General features: G+C 38.2%; 1 protein-coding gene across 3 annotated transcripts in view; it reads right to left on the minus strand.

Annotated features, from left to right (window-relative positions):
* The window catches only part of GARS1 (glycyl-tRNA synthetase 1), a 47,661-nt gene that overhangs the window by 14,549 nt on the left and 15,372 nt on the right, over positions 1–17,740 (minus strand). For all 3 annotated transcript variants that reach the window (XM_064575097.1, XM_054505245.2, XM_064575098.1), the window contains 6 exons: positions 16,332–16,420; positions 14,700–14,776; positions 10,612–10,757; positions 8,306–8,455; positions 3,904–4,066; positions 2,633–2,797 (listed from right to left, as the gene is read on the minus strand). In XM_064575097.1, the coding sequence (XP_064431167.1) occupies positions 2,633–2,797; positions 3,904–4,066; positions 8,306–8,455; positions 10,612–10,757; positions 14,700–14,776; positions 16,332–16,420 (790 nt within the window). The remainder of the gene's footprint in view (positions 1–2,632; positions 2,798–3,903; positions 4,067–8,305; positions 8,456–10,611; positions 10,758–14,699; positions 14,777–16,331; positions 16,421–17,740) is intronic.

The following is a 17,740-nucleotide window of genomic DNA, read 5'->3' on the forward strand; positions in this document are numbered from 1 at the left end:
ACCTTATGTAAAACGTTGTAGCCTAACTCAATGCTGGGCCCACATTTTCCTTTTTTCAATTTTATTCTTTAATTTAAAAAAAAAATGTAGGGTGCCTGGGTGGCTCAGTTGGTTAAGCGACTGCCTTCGGCTCAGGTCATGATCCTGGAGTCCCAGGATCGAGTCCCACATCAGGCTCCCTGCTCAGCAGGGAGTCTGCTTCTCCCTCTGACCCTCCCCCCTCTCATGTGCTCTCTCTCTCTCTCTCTCAAATAAATAAATAAAATCTTTAAAAAAAAAATGTAGGTACAATTGACATGAAACATTATGTTCGTTTCAGGTATGCAATATGATGATTCAGTATTTGTAGATAATGCAAAATGAGCACCATAATAAGTCCAGTTAACATCCAGCACCACACCTGGTTCCAGAACTTATAGGACCTACTCTCCTAGCAGCTTTCAAATACACAATACAGCATTATTAACAATCGTCACCATGATGTTCATCACATCTGCAAGACTGAGGCCCACATTTTCTGATTCTCAGTACTTGATGATTTAGCCACAGCTCACAGTGGCACTCAGAAAAGCATGAGCAGGAATGCCGCAGGGTCTATTAAAGCAATGTAGCACAATGGTTAAGCGCACGGGCCTGGAGTGAGACAGCCCTGGTTCATTCACCAGTTCTACCACTCACTGTGAGACTCAAGCAAATTGCTTAACTTCTCAGCACTTCGGTCTCCTCAGAAATAGGACCTATGATGAGGATTACACAAGATACTACATATGAAGCATTTAGAATGGAAAAGCACAGTCCTTACCAAATATACATGTTGAATGCACAAACAAATGAAAGAAATAAAATGTAATCCAGGCCCCACTCAGAATCTCAAGTGAGACAGCAAGAATCTGTGTCTGCTTTAACAAAATTAGTCAGAGCAAACTAAGAAAGGGAACTGGTATAGAACAAAGAGAAAAGAAATAATCTTTTCTCACACAACATAGAAAATATTTTATTGGCTTGATGTGCAAATACGAAGAAATTCCAGAAAATTTAAAACATGTAAAGAAATTACATAATTTCTATAATCTATAGAATCTATAATCTATATAATCCAAAAACAACTACTGCTATCATTTTGGCGTACATGTCAAGCAAGTCTGTGAGGAAAATAAAGTAACAAGAAAAACTTAACAGATTATAGAAATTCTTTCCTAAATCCACAAAAGAAAAAGGATATATTTAAAACAACATCAATAACACCCACTACAGATATCTGCGTACCATTATGCATGTATACATGCATATATGTTTGTCATGCATGTAAAGCCATCTAGAACAGTGGCTAAAAAAACCCATGGGGCTAAGAATGGTTTTTATATTTTTAAAGGGTTGTGAGAGAAAAGAAAGAAAGAAAGAGAGCGAGAGAGAGAGAAAGAAAGAAAGAAAGAAAGAAAGAAAGAAAGAAAGAAAGAAAGAAAGAAACAACAACAAAGAAGCAGCAAAAATTTGCAAAGCCCAAAGTATTTTTACTACATTTACTATAGAAAACATGTGCTGATCCCTGATGTAGAAGAGACATGAACAACTTTGGGGGAGATGTATACAAATGGAAGTTTCACTTTCTACATAATATTCTTCAGAATTACTTTTTGCTTTTCATTTTACAAAAATGAGTCATTTTTATTTCTAATTTTTAAAAATGAATCTATTAAAAGAAAGTCATTTTGCAAAGTAAAGAGTGAAACCAAGGGTACGTGGGAACGAATGACTGTCAAAAGTCACCGAAGAGCCTCTCTAGCACCAAATAAGGGAAATGCCAGGAGGCTCTCAGGCCCCTTGTTCTGGATACCACCTTGTTCCCACTGTTACCAGGGCAGAAAGCAACTTCTATATCCAAATGTCTTTTTTTAACTTATTTTTTAAATGTTTGTTTATTTTTAGTAATCTCTACACCCACTATGGGACTCAAACTCAAGACCCTGAGATCAAGAGTCGCATGCTCTTCTGACTGAGCCAACCAGCCAGCCCTCCTATACCCAAATGTCTGTCAATTCTAAGCTCCAGTATGAATGTTCATGTTTGGGAGGTGGGGGTGGTAAAGTACAGAGAATCGGTAGCTGGGTGGTCTTCCCTGAATTATTATTAATACACAGAATTTGAGAAAAGGTAGTTCCTAAAAAAGAGATCATAACTACTAGTCTACCACCAAAACCTAACAAATAGCTCTCTAAACAAAGAGCACCATGTCTTTCTTTACTCAGCCCTACCACATTTCCAACATTTGCTAGGGTCCTTGTCAGGAAGGAGGCCACTCCAACTTAGCTGCACCCAGGGATATTACTCATAACACTGCCCACCCCAGGAATGTACACACCGGCACTGCCCCATCATTGACTTTCCCTCTCTGTCTCTCTTACTCTCAGTCTCTGTAAAAGCCATCTAAGTCTACAAAGGGCTATTGAGACACAAGAGTAACCCATAACCCCTTCCTTGTAAGAGGGCAGGGGGCAACTGCTTTTTCCATTTTGCTTTGGAAAAGACCTCTTTTCTCTTTGTTGCTCTCTGACATACAGCACACAAAAAGCAATTTTGATGTCCACGCTCCTAAGTGAAGATCACATGCTAACAAGCCTTCCATTCTCCTTACATAGGATGTTTTAGATTCGGCATCCCAACAGTCACAGGCGTAGTGGGCCATCTCGTTCTCCATATGCTGGCGGAAGCGGAGTTTATCTGGAGATACTCCAACCTTCGTGAGATAGAGGTAGATGCGGCCAATGAAGTAGCCTAATACTGAGTTGTTAATCACACCCTAAAAATCAATGAGTAAACAAGTTAGTAAATAAATAAGCAAGCAAATATGCAAACAAGCACAGAAGAAGGAAAAAATACATATTCTTTCTAAGGCCAATGTACCACTTTTGATTTATTCACATTCTACTGAAAAATATTTGAAACACAAGGTAAGCTAATTTATCCAGCTTTCAGAACAATCTCAAATACCCAGAATGTGATTGTGGCTATTTTTAAATGGGTTAATGTCAAGTTAACAAGCTCATAATAACAGAGTCATTGAAAATCTTTCTGCCATACTCACTGGGTCAGCAAAACTTCAGCCCAATATCTCATACCTTCTAAATCTAGAGCACTAAAAATGCCATTCATAATAATGACCCTACAGAGGGGCAGATATATTTCTTCTGAATTAACAAAAGTAATGAGACATGTTGAAGGGGATTTTAATGTACCCTTATCCACTGAAGTTTGTGCACCCCATATTGTATATGTCATCTTCTGATTCCAGTACCAGAAAGATCTTAGAAATCATCTAGCCCCATCTCCTACCCACTGTAGGGCTCTTCTCTGCAAAATGGCTGGCAAGTTATCACCCAGCCTCCACTGGAATATGTTCAGGGGCAGGAAGTTCATTGTTCCCTGGGGAGATTCATTCCATTATCAGGCAGCAGCAACTATCAGAAAGTTTTCACTCACTCACTTCTCTAGACAAATGATTAGAGAAATACTATCCTATGCAAGACTTTATCCCAACTGCTATGGGTAATACAGAAAAGATTAAAATCCAGAGGACTTGCTTTTTGTGAGTCAAAATGTCTCCCCAAAAGGAGTACATATTGATAAAAGTTGGATTGATAGGCCACAGTTCAAAGATCTTTTTTCCAAGTGCTCTGCTAAATATTTTATTCATGTTGGCCCCCTGGCCTACAAATGGGCATGTTCAGGTAATTTCCTCCCACTATAATAATAGTGTAGGATAAATACTGTATATAAAAACAAATACTATATAAAAAATAAAATGACTGCTAAAATAAATATTTTGTTATCCAGGACACAGAATTTGCTAAGTGCTGCAGACCCTAAATTGGAATAACCTAAATGAAATTACCTACGGAATCTTACCTGCTCAACAGCATCTCCTAGGCGCATTTTTCGAGCAGACTGTCCGCTGACCTGGGCTTTTGCTGAATATAAATAAAGGTGGAGGTCTGCCACATTCTGAAACTTGGGATGGTCCTTCTCACTGGGATCTACAAAGTGCTCAATTTCTGCCATTGTGAATTCTCTGGAAGCAAAAATATAAGGGATAAAAGTTGCATGCTTTACTATAAAAAATAAACAAGGCCCTTATTTTCAACTTTACAATGATATAGGCCCTCATACTACAGGAATCTCTTATCACTAAACCAGAAAATTGTTTCCTAAGGGAATGGCAAAAAAAAAAAAAAAAGAAAAGAAAAAAAAAGTTGGATTAAATTTGTTTGGGTGGCTATTTTTTTTAAAACATATTAATGAATGGGGCGCCTGGGTGGCTCAGTTGGTTGGGCGACTGCCTTCGGCTCAGGTCATGATCCTGGGGTCCTGTGGTCAAGCCCCGCATCGGGCTCCCTGCTCAGCCGGAGGCCTGCTTCTCCCTCTCCCACTCCCTCTACTTGTGTTCCCCCTCACGCTCTCTCTCTATTAAATAAATAAATAAAATCTTTAAAAAAAAAAAACATTAATGAAAACTTTACAACTCACTTGAATAGTATTTTAAATAAATAAATACAATCAAACTTTCCTCAAATATTAACTTTTTTTTTTTTTAAGATTTTATTTATTTATTTGACAGAGAGAGAGAGACACAGTGAGAGCAGGAGCACAAGCAGGGGGAGGGGGAGAGGGAGAAGCGGGCTTCCCGCCCAGCAGGGAGCCCGATGTGGGGCTCGATCCCAGGACCCTGGGATCATGAGCTGAGCCAAAGGCAGACGCTTTATGACTGAGCCCCCCAGGTGCCCTCAAATATTAACTTCTGTCCTATGACAAAAATTCTTTGCTTGCCCAAATTTTAGTCAGTCTCCTGAACCTCCTCCTAGGCCCATCTGTATACTTCTTTGTAAAATCCAGTTTTAGCAAGAACCCTGATTAAGTCAGTTTAACCAGAACCACTCTACCCCACCCCTTGCTATGTGATCACCTCTGATATCTTTTTGGGTTTGTCATCCTCCACCATCCCCCAGGTGGTGTTTGATCACTCTGGCCTGTCTCCAGCAACATCCCATCAGGTTGGTTTAGCCAGAATCCCCCTTGCCTTGTCCCTGATGGTCCCTTTAAGTAGTTTTCTAGCCACTGACCCCACTTCACCCCACGCCTTGGCTAGAAATTCTTTCTTGCCCATGCTATATGCAAAATTGAGCCTGGTTCCATACTGAGATCTCTTTTCCCCCCACTGCCTACTGCAATAGTCTTTTTTTTTTAAGATTTTTTTTTTTTTTTAATTTATTTGACAGAGAGCGACACAGCGAGAGAGGGAACGCAAGCAGGGGGAGTGGGAGACGGAGAAGCAGGCTTCCCGCCCAGCAGGGAGCCCGATGTGGGGGTTCGATCCCAGGACCCTGGGACCATGACCTGAGCCGAAGGCAGACGCTTAACAACTGAGCCACCCAGGCGCCCTCCTCTACTGCAATAGTCTTGAATAAAATCTGTTTCTACCACCTTAACTACTGTCCATCTGTTTTTCCTTCCATACTAGCCACAACAACAAAAGATTATTACTTTCAGTGGAAAATAATTTTTAAAGAACAGATAGTTTTTAATATTAGGAAAACTTAAGCAAATGTCAGACACAAAAAAGAAATGAGATACTGAATAGTGACTTCCAAATAAAATGATTTTCCTTATAGCACTAGCAAGTCTTTATAAATATATACTAAATGAAGTTCCCGATATTTCCTTTTCCAAGAATGGGAAATTAAAAGTGAAGTGAAATTGTTCTTTAGCTTCTATAGTAGTTTGGTTTCTTCCTTTTTATTGCTCTGAATAAGTAAATGACTGATAATGGCACCATACAGCTGGCTTTTTTAGGGTAATAGCTTCTCAAATAAAGTGTTATTCAAGGCAGAGGACATAAGACATGAATTGAACAGGCCAGCATCAAGCTAACTGCATAATGATGAAATAAATATGCCTATAGTAATGCTTTCCCAAAGAGATTTCTCTGAATGGCAATTAAGTAGCTATTGGGGGAAAAGTGTTTTAAGTTAATTTTATGAGTCAAAATCAAATTTCTCTCCTTTAAACACACTCCCCCACACACATTTACTAGTGCACTTTCATGATTATTTCAGATTTTTTAAAAACAATGAAAAATTGCTTAAATGAGACCTAAAAATACATGAAATGCATGGCAAAAGAGCTCTAATTTTTAAACTTTATTTTTTAATACTATTTCTTACTTGGTCCTATAGCACCTATATCTTGTCTTTCAAGCACTATCAAATGTCTTCTGTGTGCACAGAAATAGGACACAGACAAAGAAGCACAATGTCTGTCCTCACATATCTTATAGTGTGGCGGATAGCAAGAGAACATCTAAAATGCAAAGCATATCAAAATAAGGGCCCTGCCTAGAATCCCAAAATAATCTGCTGCCAAAGCCTTTCCATTTGTTCTGTCAAATAATCCCAGCTCACAGACAGGAGATGGAAATCAACTCTAACAGTGATTCTACCAGTGGTCTCCTGTCTTTGAGTTCAGATGCTGTACCTGAACCATGGAGAACTACAATACATGTAGTCTAGAAGACAGAACCAGCCAATCAAAATAAAAATAAACTTTTAAAAATTACATATGAACAGTCTAATACTCCCAACCTAAATAAAAGAAATCACAGCCATGCAAAGACTAATCACCTGATAACTCTATAAATCACAACACTAAACAAATCCTAGCCCTATCCATGGAACAAAAACCATGGGGATACCGGCTCATGGAAGAACGAATAGACTTCTAGTCAGGATCTTAGCGATGCAAGAACAAAAACCAGCCAGAATCCAGACAGGATGCTTTAAAGTGGAAAATGACCAAAATAAAAAATATCCAGGGAAGCCCCACGGACCTTTTACCAGTTAACTCCTAGGATCATTCCTTAGTTCTGAGCTGCTTTTTCGACTTACCACTTTCTATTCCACAAGCCCCAGGTTTTGCCTTACTTCGTGGTCCTTTTATAACTTCCAAGAGCTACTCTATGTTATATATATATCCTCTCCAAAATACTGGCTTTAGACAAAGTCAGTCTTACCAGGCTTTCTCAGTATTTTGAAAGCATGCTTGAAGACACTACTGGAACAGATGGAAAGCCAAAAACAAAAGAAAAAGAGAGACAGAAAAACCCAGACACCAGGAAGTAAAACAGACTCAAGCCTGACAAGTTTTTCATTGTTATTATAGCTGGTTAAAGTTTCTGACCACCTCTTCTTTCCGCACAAAGGCCCAAGGGAATCCCTCCCACCCCATTTCTCTAAGTTGTGCAAGCCCCTTCCTCTGTGTAGTCCCGCCTTTCTTGACCAGAAGGCTGAACCAATCACAGGCCTGAAGAAACAGTTTGGTCAATAATACATAGGGGCATTTCCTCAGTGGGTGTAATGGAGACTAACAAGATTAGGCAGGTGCTTTGGGTGCTATGATGTAGAGTCAGTGGCTGGGATATGCTATGACTGGAGTCTGTAATTATAATGAGTAAGAAAAGAGAGATGGGTGGGGTGGTGGGGCTGTGGAAAATCCTTCTGGAGTCTAAGATAGCTAAGTTTACCTACATATCTTATTTTTTATATGGAATTTATTTCACCAAGAGATGATATCAGTAAGAAAATACATAGAAATCACAAAAAACTCAAGTCAAAAGCAGCTAAATCACAGTAAGTTTCTAAAGAAAACTATAACTAAGTGCTAATATGACCTCCCACACATTCCTGGAGATATCTGGCAAAGGGAGATTATTAGAATAGAGACAAGTGAGCAGACTAAAGTAGACAGAAGCAAGCCTACTAGCTGGCCTGTCATATAGGCGCCTCAAATGTCTGGAGGAATGTCAACTGGTTACAGAAACACCCCCGGCCCAACTCCAGCCTGCTGTTTGCCCTGGACACCCAGCATGACACTCCCCTCCTGTCACCCTGGCCCACCTCACTCTACACTTACACATATCACCACTGCCAGAAAATGCCTTGGTTTAGACAATCAAGATCCTGCCATTCTCTAAACATATAACAAACAAGGGAGAAAGATCATTTTGGAGCAGGTGAGAAACGTGATCTATTCTTCACCTTCCTTCCTTCCTTCCTTTCCCTTCAAGTTCTCATTAGTTACTCACAACTACCTGATGTCCCAGAGATTACAAACATAAAGCATCATCTTTTGGAGGACAAAAATAAAGACATGGTCATGTAAGAATGAAACAGAATTGTCTCAACATAGCAAGCTTCCCTTTCCCATTCAAAGCCGAGATCATCCACAAATTTTACTGGAAGAATAATATGGGCAGTACCTGACTCTGATCAGTCCAGATCTAGGGGAGATCTCATTTCTGAAAGAATTTCCGATCTGGGCAGCAGCAAAAGGCAACTTTCCTTGGTTGAATTCCAAAAGTCTCTTGAAATTCAGGAAAATCCCCTGTGCGGTTTCTGGTCTCAAGTACCTATAAATTTAAATAAATCAGTCTGTTAGAAGGAAAGAAATTAAGTTTTCCAAAAATCTGAAAGATATAAATCCTAAAAGTCCGAAATATACTATTTTCACACAAAGCAGTACATATATGCTCGAAAGCAAAGGAATAGGAGGAATAAACATTTTCCTTGGTACCAAACATTCTCAAGCAAGTGTTAGAGAACGTAACAAGCAACTGGTATGGCAATACTACTATTAGAAATGTCATTTTATTTCATCAGTCCAGTGAGTCAAATACCACCTCTCTCTTAATTTCCCTAAAACCTGATTAATCATTTAACAAGGAGGCAGACAACAATTCAGATCCTTCTGAAAATAAGACCCTGCCTAAGTATATGCCCACTAACTCACGTATTAGAGTGTAATTATGTGGCTACAAAGAAGCCAGTATGGGCTCACACTCAGCATTTGAGCTCACTCATCACAATCAACACACTAGGCCAGGCAAATTTCAAGGTTTTTCCTATCATTTTCTCCTTTGTGGTATTCTACATTTCCAGCCAGAAGCTTCTTCTCTTTTTCTCCATATTTTTAAGATACGGCCAAGCAAATACCCCATGATAGCCACTGCCTCTTCTCAATTTTACAGAAAATATTCTTTGCAAAAACATCAACTAAGAAAGCTTTCCCAGCAGCCTACTTCAAAATAAATAGTTTATGAAGAAAACTTTAAAACAAAGAAAAAATAAAATACAATTGTACCCTCTTCTCACTCTAACACACCAACTCCTCATTCTGGTGGTCCTTTCCAGATTTCATCCAAAAGAAGTGTAACTACAGTTTTATATGCATTTTTTTAAAAAGCTGTAAGACTTTTAAATTTCATTTTTTATTTATTTTTAAGTAGACTCTACGCCCAACATGGGGCTTGAACTCATGACCCCAACATCAAGAGTCGCGTGCTCCACTGACTGAGCCAGCCAGGTACTCCTATGTGCGTGATTTATATGTGTAAAATTATGTATTCCTTATTTTTCCATTTTCTAAATAATCATAATAATTTCTCATATTTGACAGCTGCAGAGTATTCTAAAATAATCTATTATAATTTAATCATCTCAAATTTTTGGATAAATAGGTTATTTCTACTTTTAATTTATATACTCTTGATAAATATAGCTTCCTTTCCTTTTGAATTATTTTCTCAAATAAATTCCCAGGAGTGGGATGACAGGTCAGAGGGTCTGGCCCATTCAATGACTCTCTGTATGTACTGCCAAAATGAAAGGCTTACCTTTGGCCTCTTTCCATAAAATATCCCAAGTCAACACAGTGTGTGACTAAAATAATTCCATTCATACATTCTGTCACAATTCATTTTTACTATTCTTTAGTTTCTATTCCAGGAGACATGATCTATCTAGCTTCATCTTACAAAAGCCTACCCTCAATTACCTTACAATGAAACCGTAAGAAAAATATTTGAAGTTATGAAGAATACTTTGGCTAAGTTTGTTAACATTGAGAAGGAATCTGTAAATACAAATTCTAGTTCTGGATCATACTGTAACTGTTCAGCTTTCTTTACTATGAAAACCACATCTTTTAAATAACAAACTAAACCTATGTTGTTCAGTATGGTAGGCTAGTAGTCAAATGCCTAAATTTAAATTAATTAAAATTAAATACATTTTAAAGTTCAGTACCTCAGAAGCACTAACACCATTTCAAGTGCTCAGTAGCCACATGTGGTTAGTGGCTACCATATTGGACAACACAGATTATAGAACATTTATACCACTGCAGAAAGTTCTACTTGACAGTGTTGATCTAGACTAAATGGTTTCTAAGTCTCCTTCAGCAATAAGTTCAATGACTTTCAAAATCATTCTTCAACTACCTCTCCTGCCCTACACAGCTATCACCACGAGATATGATGATCAGACTTCTGTTTATTTTGTGGCAAAAATAATAATAATAATAATATACACTAAAAAAAAAATACATTCAGAAAGAATTAGAAGGAATAAATTTAAGAATATGTCTGTTATTATTTCTACTTAAAATATTTATCTGTACTTTCTACATATCATTTTTAGAAAATTTTCCTTCATGGCTGATCTGATGTTTACTTTTTATTACAACAACTTCAGTAACTTCATTACATAAAGAATAAGTGATACATACCCAGGCATGTTTCCTCCAGGCCCAATGAAGGTCTTGAACATTAAGTTAAAAGATACTGGAGGGGAGAGATCATTTCCAGTCATGGGGGATTTTACATTATAGTTCACAAAAAGATCCCCAAGTTCCTGCTGTCCATAGTTATCAAGCTAAAGGATAGGTAAAGAAAATAATTAATGTAAAAGACTCAGAAAAAAAACAGGGCATAAAAGTATTATATATATAAAACCCATCCATCATTAAAAATCACCCAAAATAAGAACATCAAAGTTACTCTAACCTTCAAAAACCCAAATTAAAATCATAACCAGTTCACTTTCCATTTATCAATTTACCATTTACCATTCCAGAAAACTGGAGTATCTTTCTGGGACTGACCTAAAACTCATACATTCACCATTTTACAAGGAAACATAAAGAAAAAGATCTCTGGTTCAACTATAATAGTTACTGATTGGCAAGAATCTGAAATCATATAAATAAGTATTTTTTTTTAAGATTTTATTTGTCAGAGAGAGATACAGAGCACAAGCGGGGCGGGGGGAGCACAGAGGGAGAAGCAGACTCCCCAATGAGCAGGGAGCCCAATGCGGAACTCGATCCCAGGACCCTGAGATCATGACCTGAGCCAAAGACACTCAACCGACTGAGTCACCCAGGCGTCCCACAAATAAATTTTTGAAGTTGCATTTTACCGCTCTGCATATTTAAGAGTCAGGTATACTTCCCTGTCTATTAATTAAATGTGCATAAAACTTTTCTTTCCCACTAGATATTAAGCTCTTGAAGGTAGAAACTGTTTCTTATTCATGTCTGCATGTTCCAGTGTATTGCACATTTTATACATTGATAACCAACATGAAACCCTCTAAAATGATGTATGACCTCCAACTTGAAAATTTCAAATGACTATGACAAACCATCTAATACTGAAGAATATTCAAAACTTAAAAAAAAAACAAAACTCCTAATAGAAGCAAAATAATTACATAAATCAACTCATGACCGTAAGAACCGAGGCTCTGGAGTCAGAAAAACCTGGGTAAACCAACCACCCAATTCTACCACGTACGGCTTGTGTGACTCAAGAGAAGTTCTTATCTAACCTCTCTGGGCCTCAATTTGCTTATCTGTGAAATAAGGAAGCAGCATCTACTTCACTATGAAGGGCTACTATGAAGATTAACTATGTAAAGTACTTAGCACAGGGCTTGGCACACAGCAACCACTACACCACTTACTAAGTGTCTTGCCAAAATATCCGACTGGGCCTCAAGGTCGGATTACCAAATTATAATACAGAAACAGAGGAACATGTGAAATATCACCAAAATAATGCAATCAGCCAAATCCAGATAGTAGAAAGCACTAAGAAACAAGTGTCTCAACTTTAATGAAAATACAAGGAAAATTAGAGATAAAGACCCTGAAGATTGAAAGAGACTTAAAAAATGTATCAACCACTCACAAAGTATGGACTTTACCTGGATCCCAATTCAAACAAAAAAAAAACTGGTTAACATTTAAGACAATGTAATAAAATGATGTTTTAGGCGCCTGGGTGGCTCAGTTGGTTAAGCGACTGCCTTCGGCTCAGGTCATGATCCTGGAGTCCCTGGATCGAGTCCCGCATCGGGCTCCCTGCTCGGCAGGGAGCCTGCTTCTCCCTCTGACCCTCCCCCCTCTCATGTGCTCTCTCTCATTCTCTCTCAAATAAATAAATAAAATCTTTAAAAAAAAAATGATGTTTTAGATGTACTTCAAAATAATTCTGGAGAAGAAGGCAGGAAAGCAGGGAATGGATTCAACAAAATTTGGCAACATTGTAGCAGGTTCATGGGTACATAAGTATTTATTATACTATTTTCTATTTGCATATGTTTTGAATTCTTCATAACAAAAAATTAAAAAATGACTTAAAAACTGGTACATGCAGAGGTGGGTCAGCAAAAATGGACAAAGAAAAACAGTTCTGAGCTGCTGAATCCACAACAGGAATAAAGCTCTGCCTACCACAGAGGGTGAATCAGTGCCTTTTAAAGAAACTATCATGCTAAAATAAAGCTGAAAAGGAGTCACAAGCACTAACAGGTAGAGAAAATGCTATTATTTGCTCAAGCAAACAGATGGGCCTTTGGCCATGAATCCACCAGGACCATTTCTGAGTATTAGACCACACAGTCCCCAACTTTTCACTGAAAGTTACATTGACAGTTTGTATGTAGATCTAATATGGCAAATCAAAAAAACAGACTGCTCTCTGGGGTGCCTGGGTGGTTCAGTTGGTTAAGCATCCAACTCTTGATTTCGGCTCAGGTCATGATCTTAGGGTCGTGAGACAGAACCTTGTTTTGGGCTCCTGCATTGGGCTTCACGTTGGGAGTGGAGCCTGCTTAAGATTCTCTTTCTCCCTCTCCCTCTGCCCCTCCCCTCACAAGCACGTGCACACATCTTCTCTAAAAAAAAAAACAAAAACAGGGGCACCTGGGTGGCTCAGTTGGTTAAGCAACCGCCTTCGGCTCAGGTCATGATCCTGGAGTCCCGGGATCAAGTCCCACATCGGGCTCCCTGCTCAACAGGGAGTCTGCTTCTCCCTCTGACCCTCCCCCCTCTCATGTGCTCTCTCTCATTTTCTCTCTCAAACAAGTAAAAAAAATCTTTAAAAACAAAAAAACAGACTGCTCTTCTAAAACCATGGATATGAGACAGAAAGTCAGAGTTCAAACTATAAGTGACTTAATGAATCAACTAATTACTTCCTGCTCTGACAATTGACTTGGAAATGAATGAAACTGTTAAGATCAAAGACACATACTTCCAAAAAGCTTAGTAAGTCTAACATTCTAAAAGGAAAACGGTAACTAAGGGGTAATTAGAAGTGCTTTTCATTTCTTCTTTCTAATAAAGGTCATGCCTTTGGGAAAGAAAGGAAATGAGAAATGAATTTTTGGCTATAACAGTGTCAAAATCCAAGAATTGATTTATTAAATCATGAGCAACAATACTAAAGCAAAGAGCTCCAAGCAAAGGATAAAATATACCTCACAAGGACTAAAATAAACTCGCAGATGAGTCAACAGCCAAATTAAGATTTTCTTTCAATTTAAATGAGGAAGGAGAAAATTTCTCAGCTACCGTTAGAAAGCAAGATACCGCAGGGAAAAATCAGCATATTTTTAGAAAACAAGGCAGCAGCGGGAAAGTATCCAGTAAATTCTCATGAGAAAATGAAAAGAGACAGGGATTCCTACATTCAGCCTCACATATTTATATGCCAATATAAAGAAAATATCTATAAATACAGCACTGGTTTCTGTGTGTGTATGTACATTTTTGCCCAAGGAAGTAAATAAAATTTAAGAGGTGAGCCTTGGTGGACCTCATGATCAAATATGGTGTAGGAGAAATGTATTTTGCTTAAATGGATACATAAGGTGAGAAATCAGCAACATACATACATGGACATGTGCATATTCCTGGGGGAAAGAGGTACAGTTTTTGTAATATTTTTAAAGTGATCTGTGACCCAAAAAAAGAGGTAAGAACTATTTCTGATCTAGGAGGTATTCCTGCACTTGGTAAAAGTCAGAACAGATTATCTCTATGGTTTCTTTTAAGTCTTCCCTAAACTTTGCCAACTTAAATAGAAATTGTAAAACTTTTAGTTTTTAAGAAAAGCAGGGGCCTGCTCATCAGGTTCTAAGAGTAATAGCACATAGTCAGGGATAGTGCAACCAGAAGCAGATCAAGTGGCTGATGAGACAGTGTTCATAAGGATATCTGCCCCAAAGTCTCCACATCAAGACCAAACACTATTCATCATTAGTCACTCCTCTGGTTTTTGTTATTAAATCCAGAAAATTGGTTTCCAAAGAGATAGAGCAAATTTCACGCCTATTTACACTGAATTGCTAGTTTGAGTTAAAATAAAGCCACAAAAGGTAGAGAGAGAAGAAAATAAAAATTCAAAGAGAGACAGAAGATAAACTCTACTTCCTTACAATCGTGGCCTGGGTCAGCACAATGTGGAATTCAACAGTCACCAAACACTGTAAGAAAGACAGCTGTGATAACATCTCTGAAGTACTCACCTGAGCCAAGACACTTTCCATCTCTGATTTCTTCTCAGCAGAACACTTCTTATCAGACATCAATTTCTGTAAATGAGCTACAAGAACAGTGTTGGTACATGTCAATTTCAATCAAGGGGTAAAAGGACAATGCATTTTGAGTTTCGGTGCTGGAGAGGTAAAAAAAAAAACCGAATCCAAGGATAATGTTTTCACTTTATATAAATCCTATGGTTGATTTTACAGGGAGAATCATGATACTGTCTTGATTCCTTTGCTGACTCAGAATTTCTAATTATCATATTAACTTCTTTTTGTTAAATAAGGGACTCAAGTTGTACAGGCATACCTTGGAGATATTGTGGGTTTGGTTCCAAACCACCACAATATAGCAAATATTGCAATAAAACAAGTCAAATAAATTTTCTGGTTTCCCAGTTCATATAAAAATTGTTTGCCTCACTACTGGGTATTTACCCCAAAGATACAAAAGTAGGGATCCGAAAGGGTACGTGCACCCCGATGTTTATAGCAGCAATGTCCACAATAGCCAAACTGTGGAAAGAGCCAAGATGTCCATCGACAGATGAATGGATAAAGAAGATGTGGTATATATATACAATGGAATATTATGCAGCCATCAAAAGGAATGAGATCTTGCCATTTGCAACGATGTGGTTGGAACTGGAGGGTACTACGTTGAGCGAACTAAGTCAAACAGAGAAAGACATGTATCATGTGACCTCACTGATATGAGGAATTCTTAATCTCAGGAAACAAACTGCGGTTTGCTGGAGTGGTGGGGGGTGGGAGGGATGGGGTGACTGGGTGATAGACATTGGAGAGGGTATGTGCTATGGTGAGTGCTGTGAATTGTGTAAGACTGTTGAATCACAGACCCGTACCTCTGAAACAAATAATACATTATATGTTAAAAAAAAGAAGATAGTAGGAAGGGAAAAATGAAGGGGGGGAAATTGGAGGGGGAGACGAACCATGAGAGACTATGGACTATGAGAAACAAACTGAGGGTTCTAGAGGGGAGGGGGGGTGGGGGGATGGGTTAGCCTGGTGATGGGTATTAAAGAGGGCATGTATTGCATGGAGCACTGGGTGTTATGCACAAGCAATGAATCATGGAACACTACATCTAAAACTAATGATGTAATGTATGGGGATTAACATAAGAATAAAAAAAAATTGTTTGCCTCATATTGTACTGTTAAATATGCAACAGCATTATATCTAAAAAAGTATACCTTAATTAAAATATATTTTATTGCTGAAAAATGCTAACCATCACCTGAGCTGTCAGCGAGTCCTAATTACTGATCACTATAACAAATAATAATGAAAAAGTTTGAAATATTGCAAGAATTACCAAAATGTGAGAGAGACAAAGTGAGTAAAAGCGTTGGAAGAACAGCACTGACGGACTTGCTTGGCCCCGGGTTGCCAGTATCCACACAGCACGGTAAGGTAGAGTGCAATAAATGAGGTCAGCCTGTATGGTTAAGATCTGAGCACTTTACTCTTTGTATGTTATGCCCCCAAAAAATTTTAATAGAAAAAATATGAGAAAAGCTTAATCTAAACCCTCTGTTTTGATCAATTTTACTTGGAAGAATACTTATCCGAGATGAAAAACCATACCTTTTAATAGATGGTCAGCACGAAAACACTCTCCATTTTTTACATCTTTCACCATGAAGTCAGCAAATTTGTCTACGTGGCCAGAGGTCCTAAGTTAACAAATGCCAAGCCAATTTGTCATTTTCATACAAATTAATACATAAACTTTACGTTCTAAGATAATCCCCCTTCTATATGTAGTATATCATGCTTATATCTGTGTATCTGAAAGATGGAAGCTCCCATATATATAATGATGTATCCATGGTAGATAATGTAGGCTACAGAAAATTCTTCCTCAAATCTATCTCCACCCTTTCCTCCAAGCTCTTCCATCCCACAGGAAAGAGACATCAACTAGATTATACTCTTTTACAAGTTGTCATAAAGTATGTTCTACCTTGCAGAATCAATTAATCCATGCCTATCTCATTATTAACGACTTATGCAAAGGCCAAAACCAGGGGGAATTTGACTAGGCAAGAATTCATAACTCAGTAGAGATCCTGAATCTTAAGAAAAGAGTTTTCTGTCACCAAAAACTGTATGGACACTGGTATTATCTTTTACGCATTCCTATTAGTGGAGCAAGTAGCTCAAGAATAGGTTGTCTTGATCTTTTAGATCCCTCATCAGGAATTCATCTTGTTTTTATTGGCTGAAATTACTGAGAGAGCCCAAAGGATGCAAACAGTGAAAATTAGCTCTTTACCAGGCAACATTAAATGAAGTGATGAGATACAAAATGTAAAGGATTCTTCTTTCTATATTCTAGCAATCCTGCCCTGCTTTCAACAATGTTAGTAGGAATAAAATAAATTTCTGCACTAACACTTCAACACAAATAGTAGTTATTTGATTTTAAATGTATACACACCTTTGCCCAGAACTTCTAAAAACTTAGAATAAGGAAATAATCATATATATACAAAATCCATCTATCAGGATGTTCAGTGGACTCAAAAATCAGGAGCAATTTATTTTTTTAAAAGATTTACTTATTAGAGAGAGAGTGCGCATGCACGGCGGTGGCGGGGGGGTGGGGGGGAGGGTGGCGGGTAGTGAATCCTCACGCAGACTCCCTGCTAAGCATAGAGCCCGACTCAGGGCTTGATCCCAGGACCCTGAGATCAACACCTGAGCCGAAACCAAGAGTCAGCTGCTTAACCAACTAAGCCACCCAGGCGCCCCAAGAACAATTTAAATGCCTATGATATGGCACTACCTAAATAAATTATGGTATACCCACAAGAGAGTACTATGCTGTCATTAAAAATGCTTTAGAAGAATATTTAATGACATAAGTAAATGCTCACCTACATTACATGAAAAAAAGCATTGTGCTGCTAACACAGATGTATGTACAGGACTTATGGAGAAAGAAGACAGGATAAACACAACGATTTTGACATGGCTGTCTATGGACATTA

The sequence above is a fragment of the Mirounga angustirostris genome, unplaced genomic scaffold, assembly GCF_029215605.1.
Source record: "Mirounga angustirostris isolate CCGP_5_RB_7025 unplaced genomic scaffold, mMirAng1.0.hap1 SCAF_12, whole genome shotgun sequence".
Lineage (NCBI taxonomy): Eukaryota > Metazoa > Chordata > Mammalia > Carnivora > Phocidae > Mirounga > Mirounga angustirostris.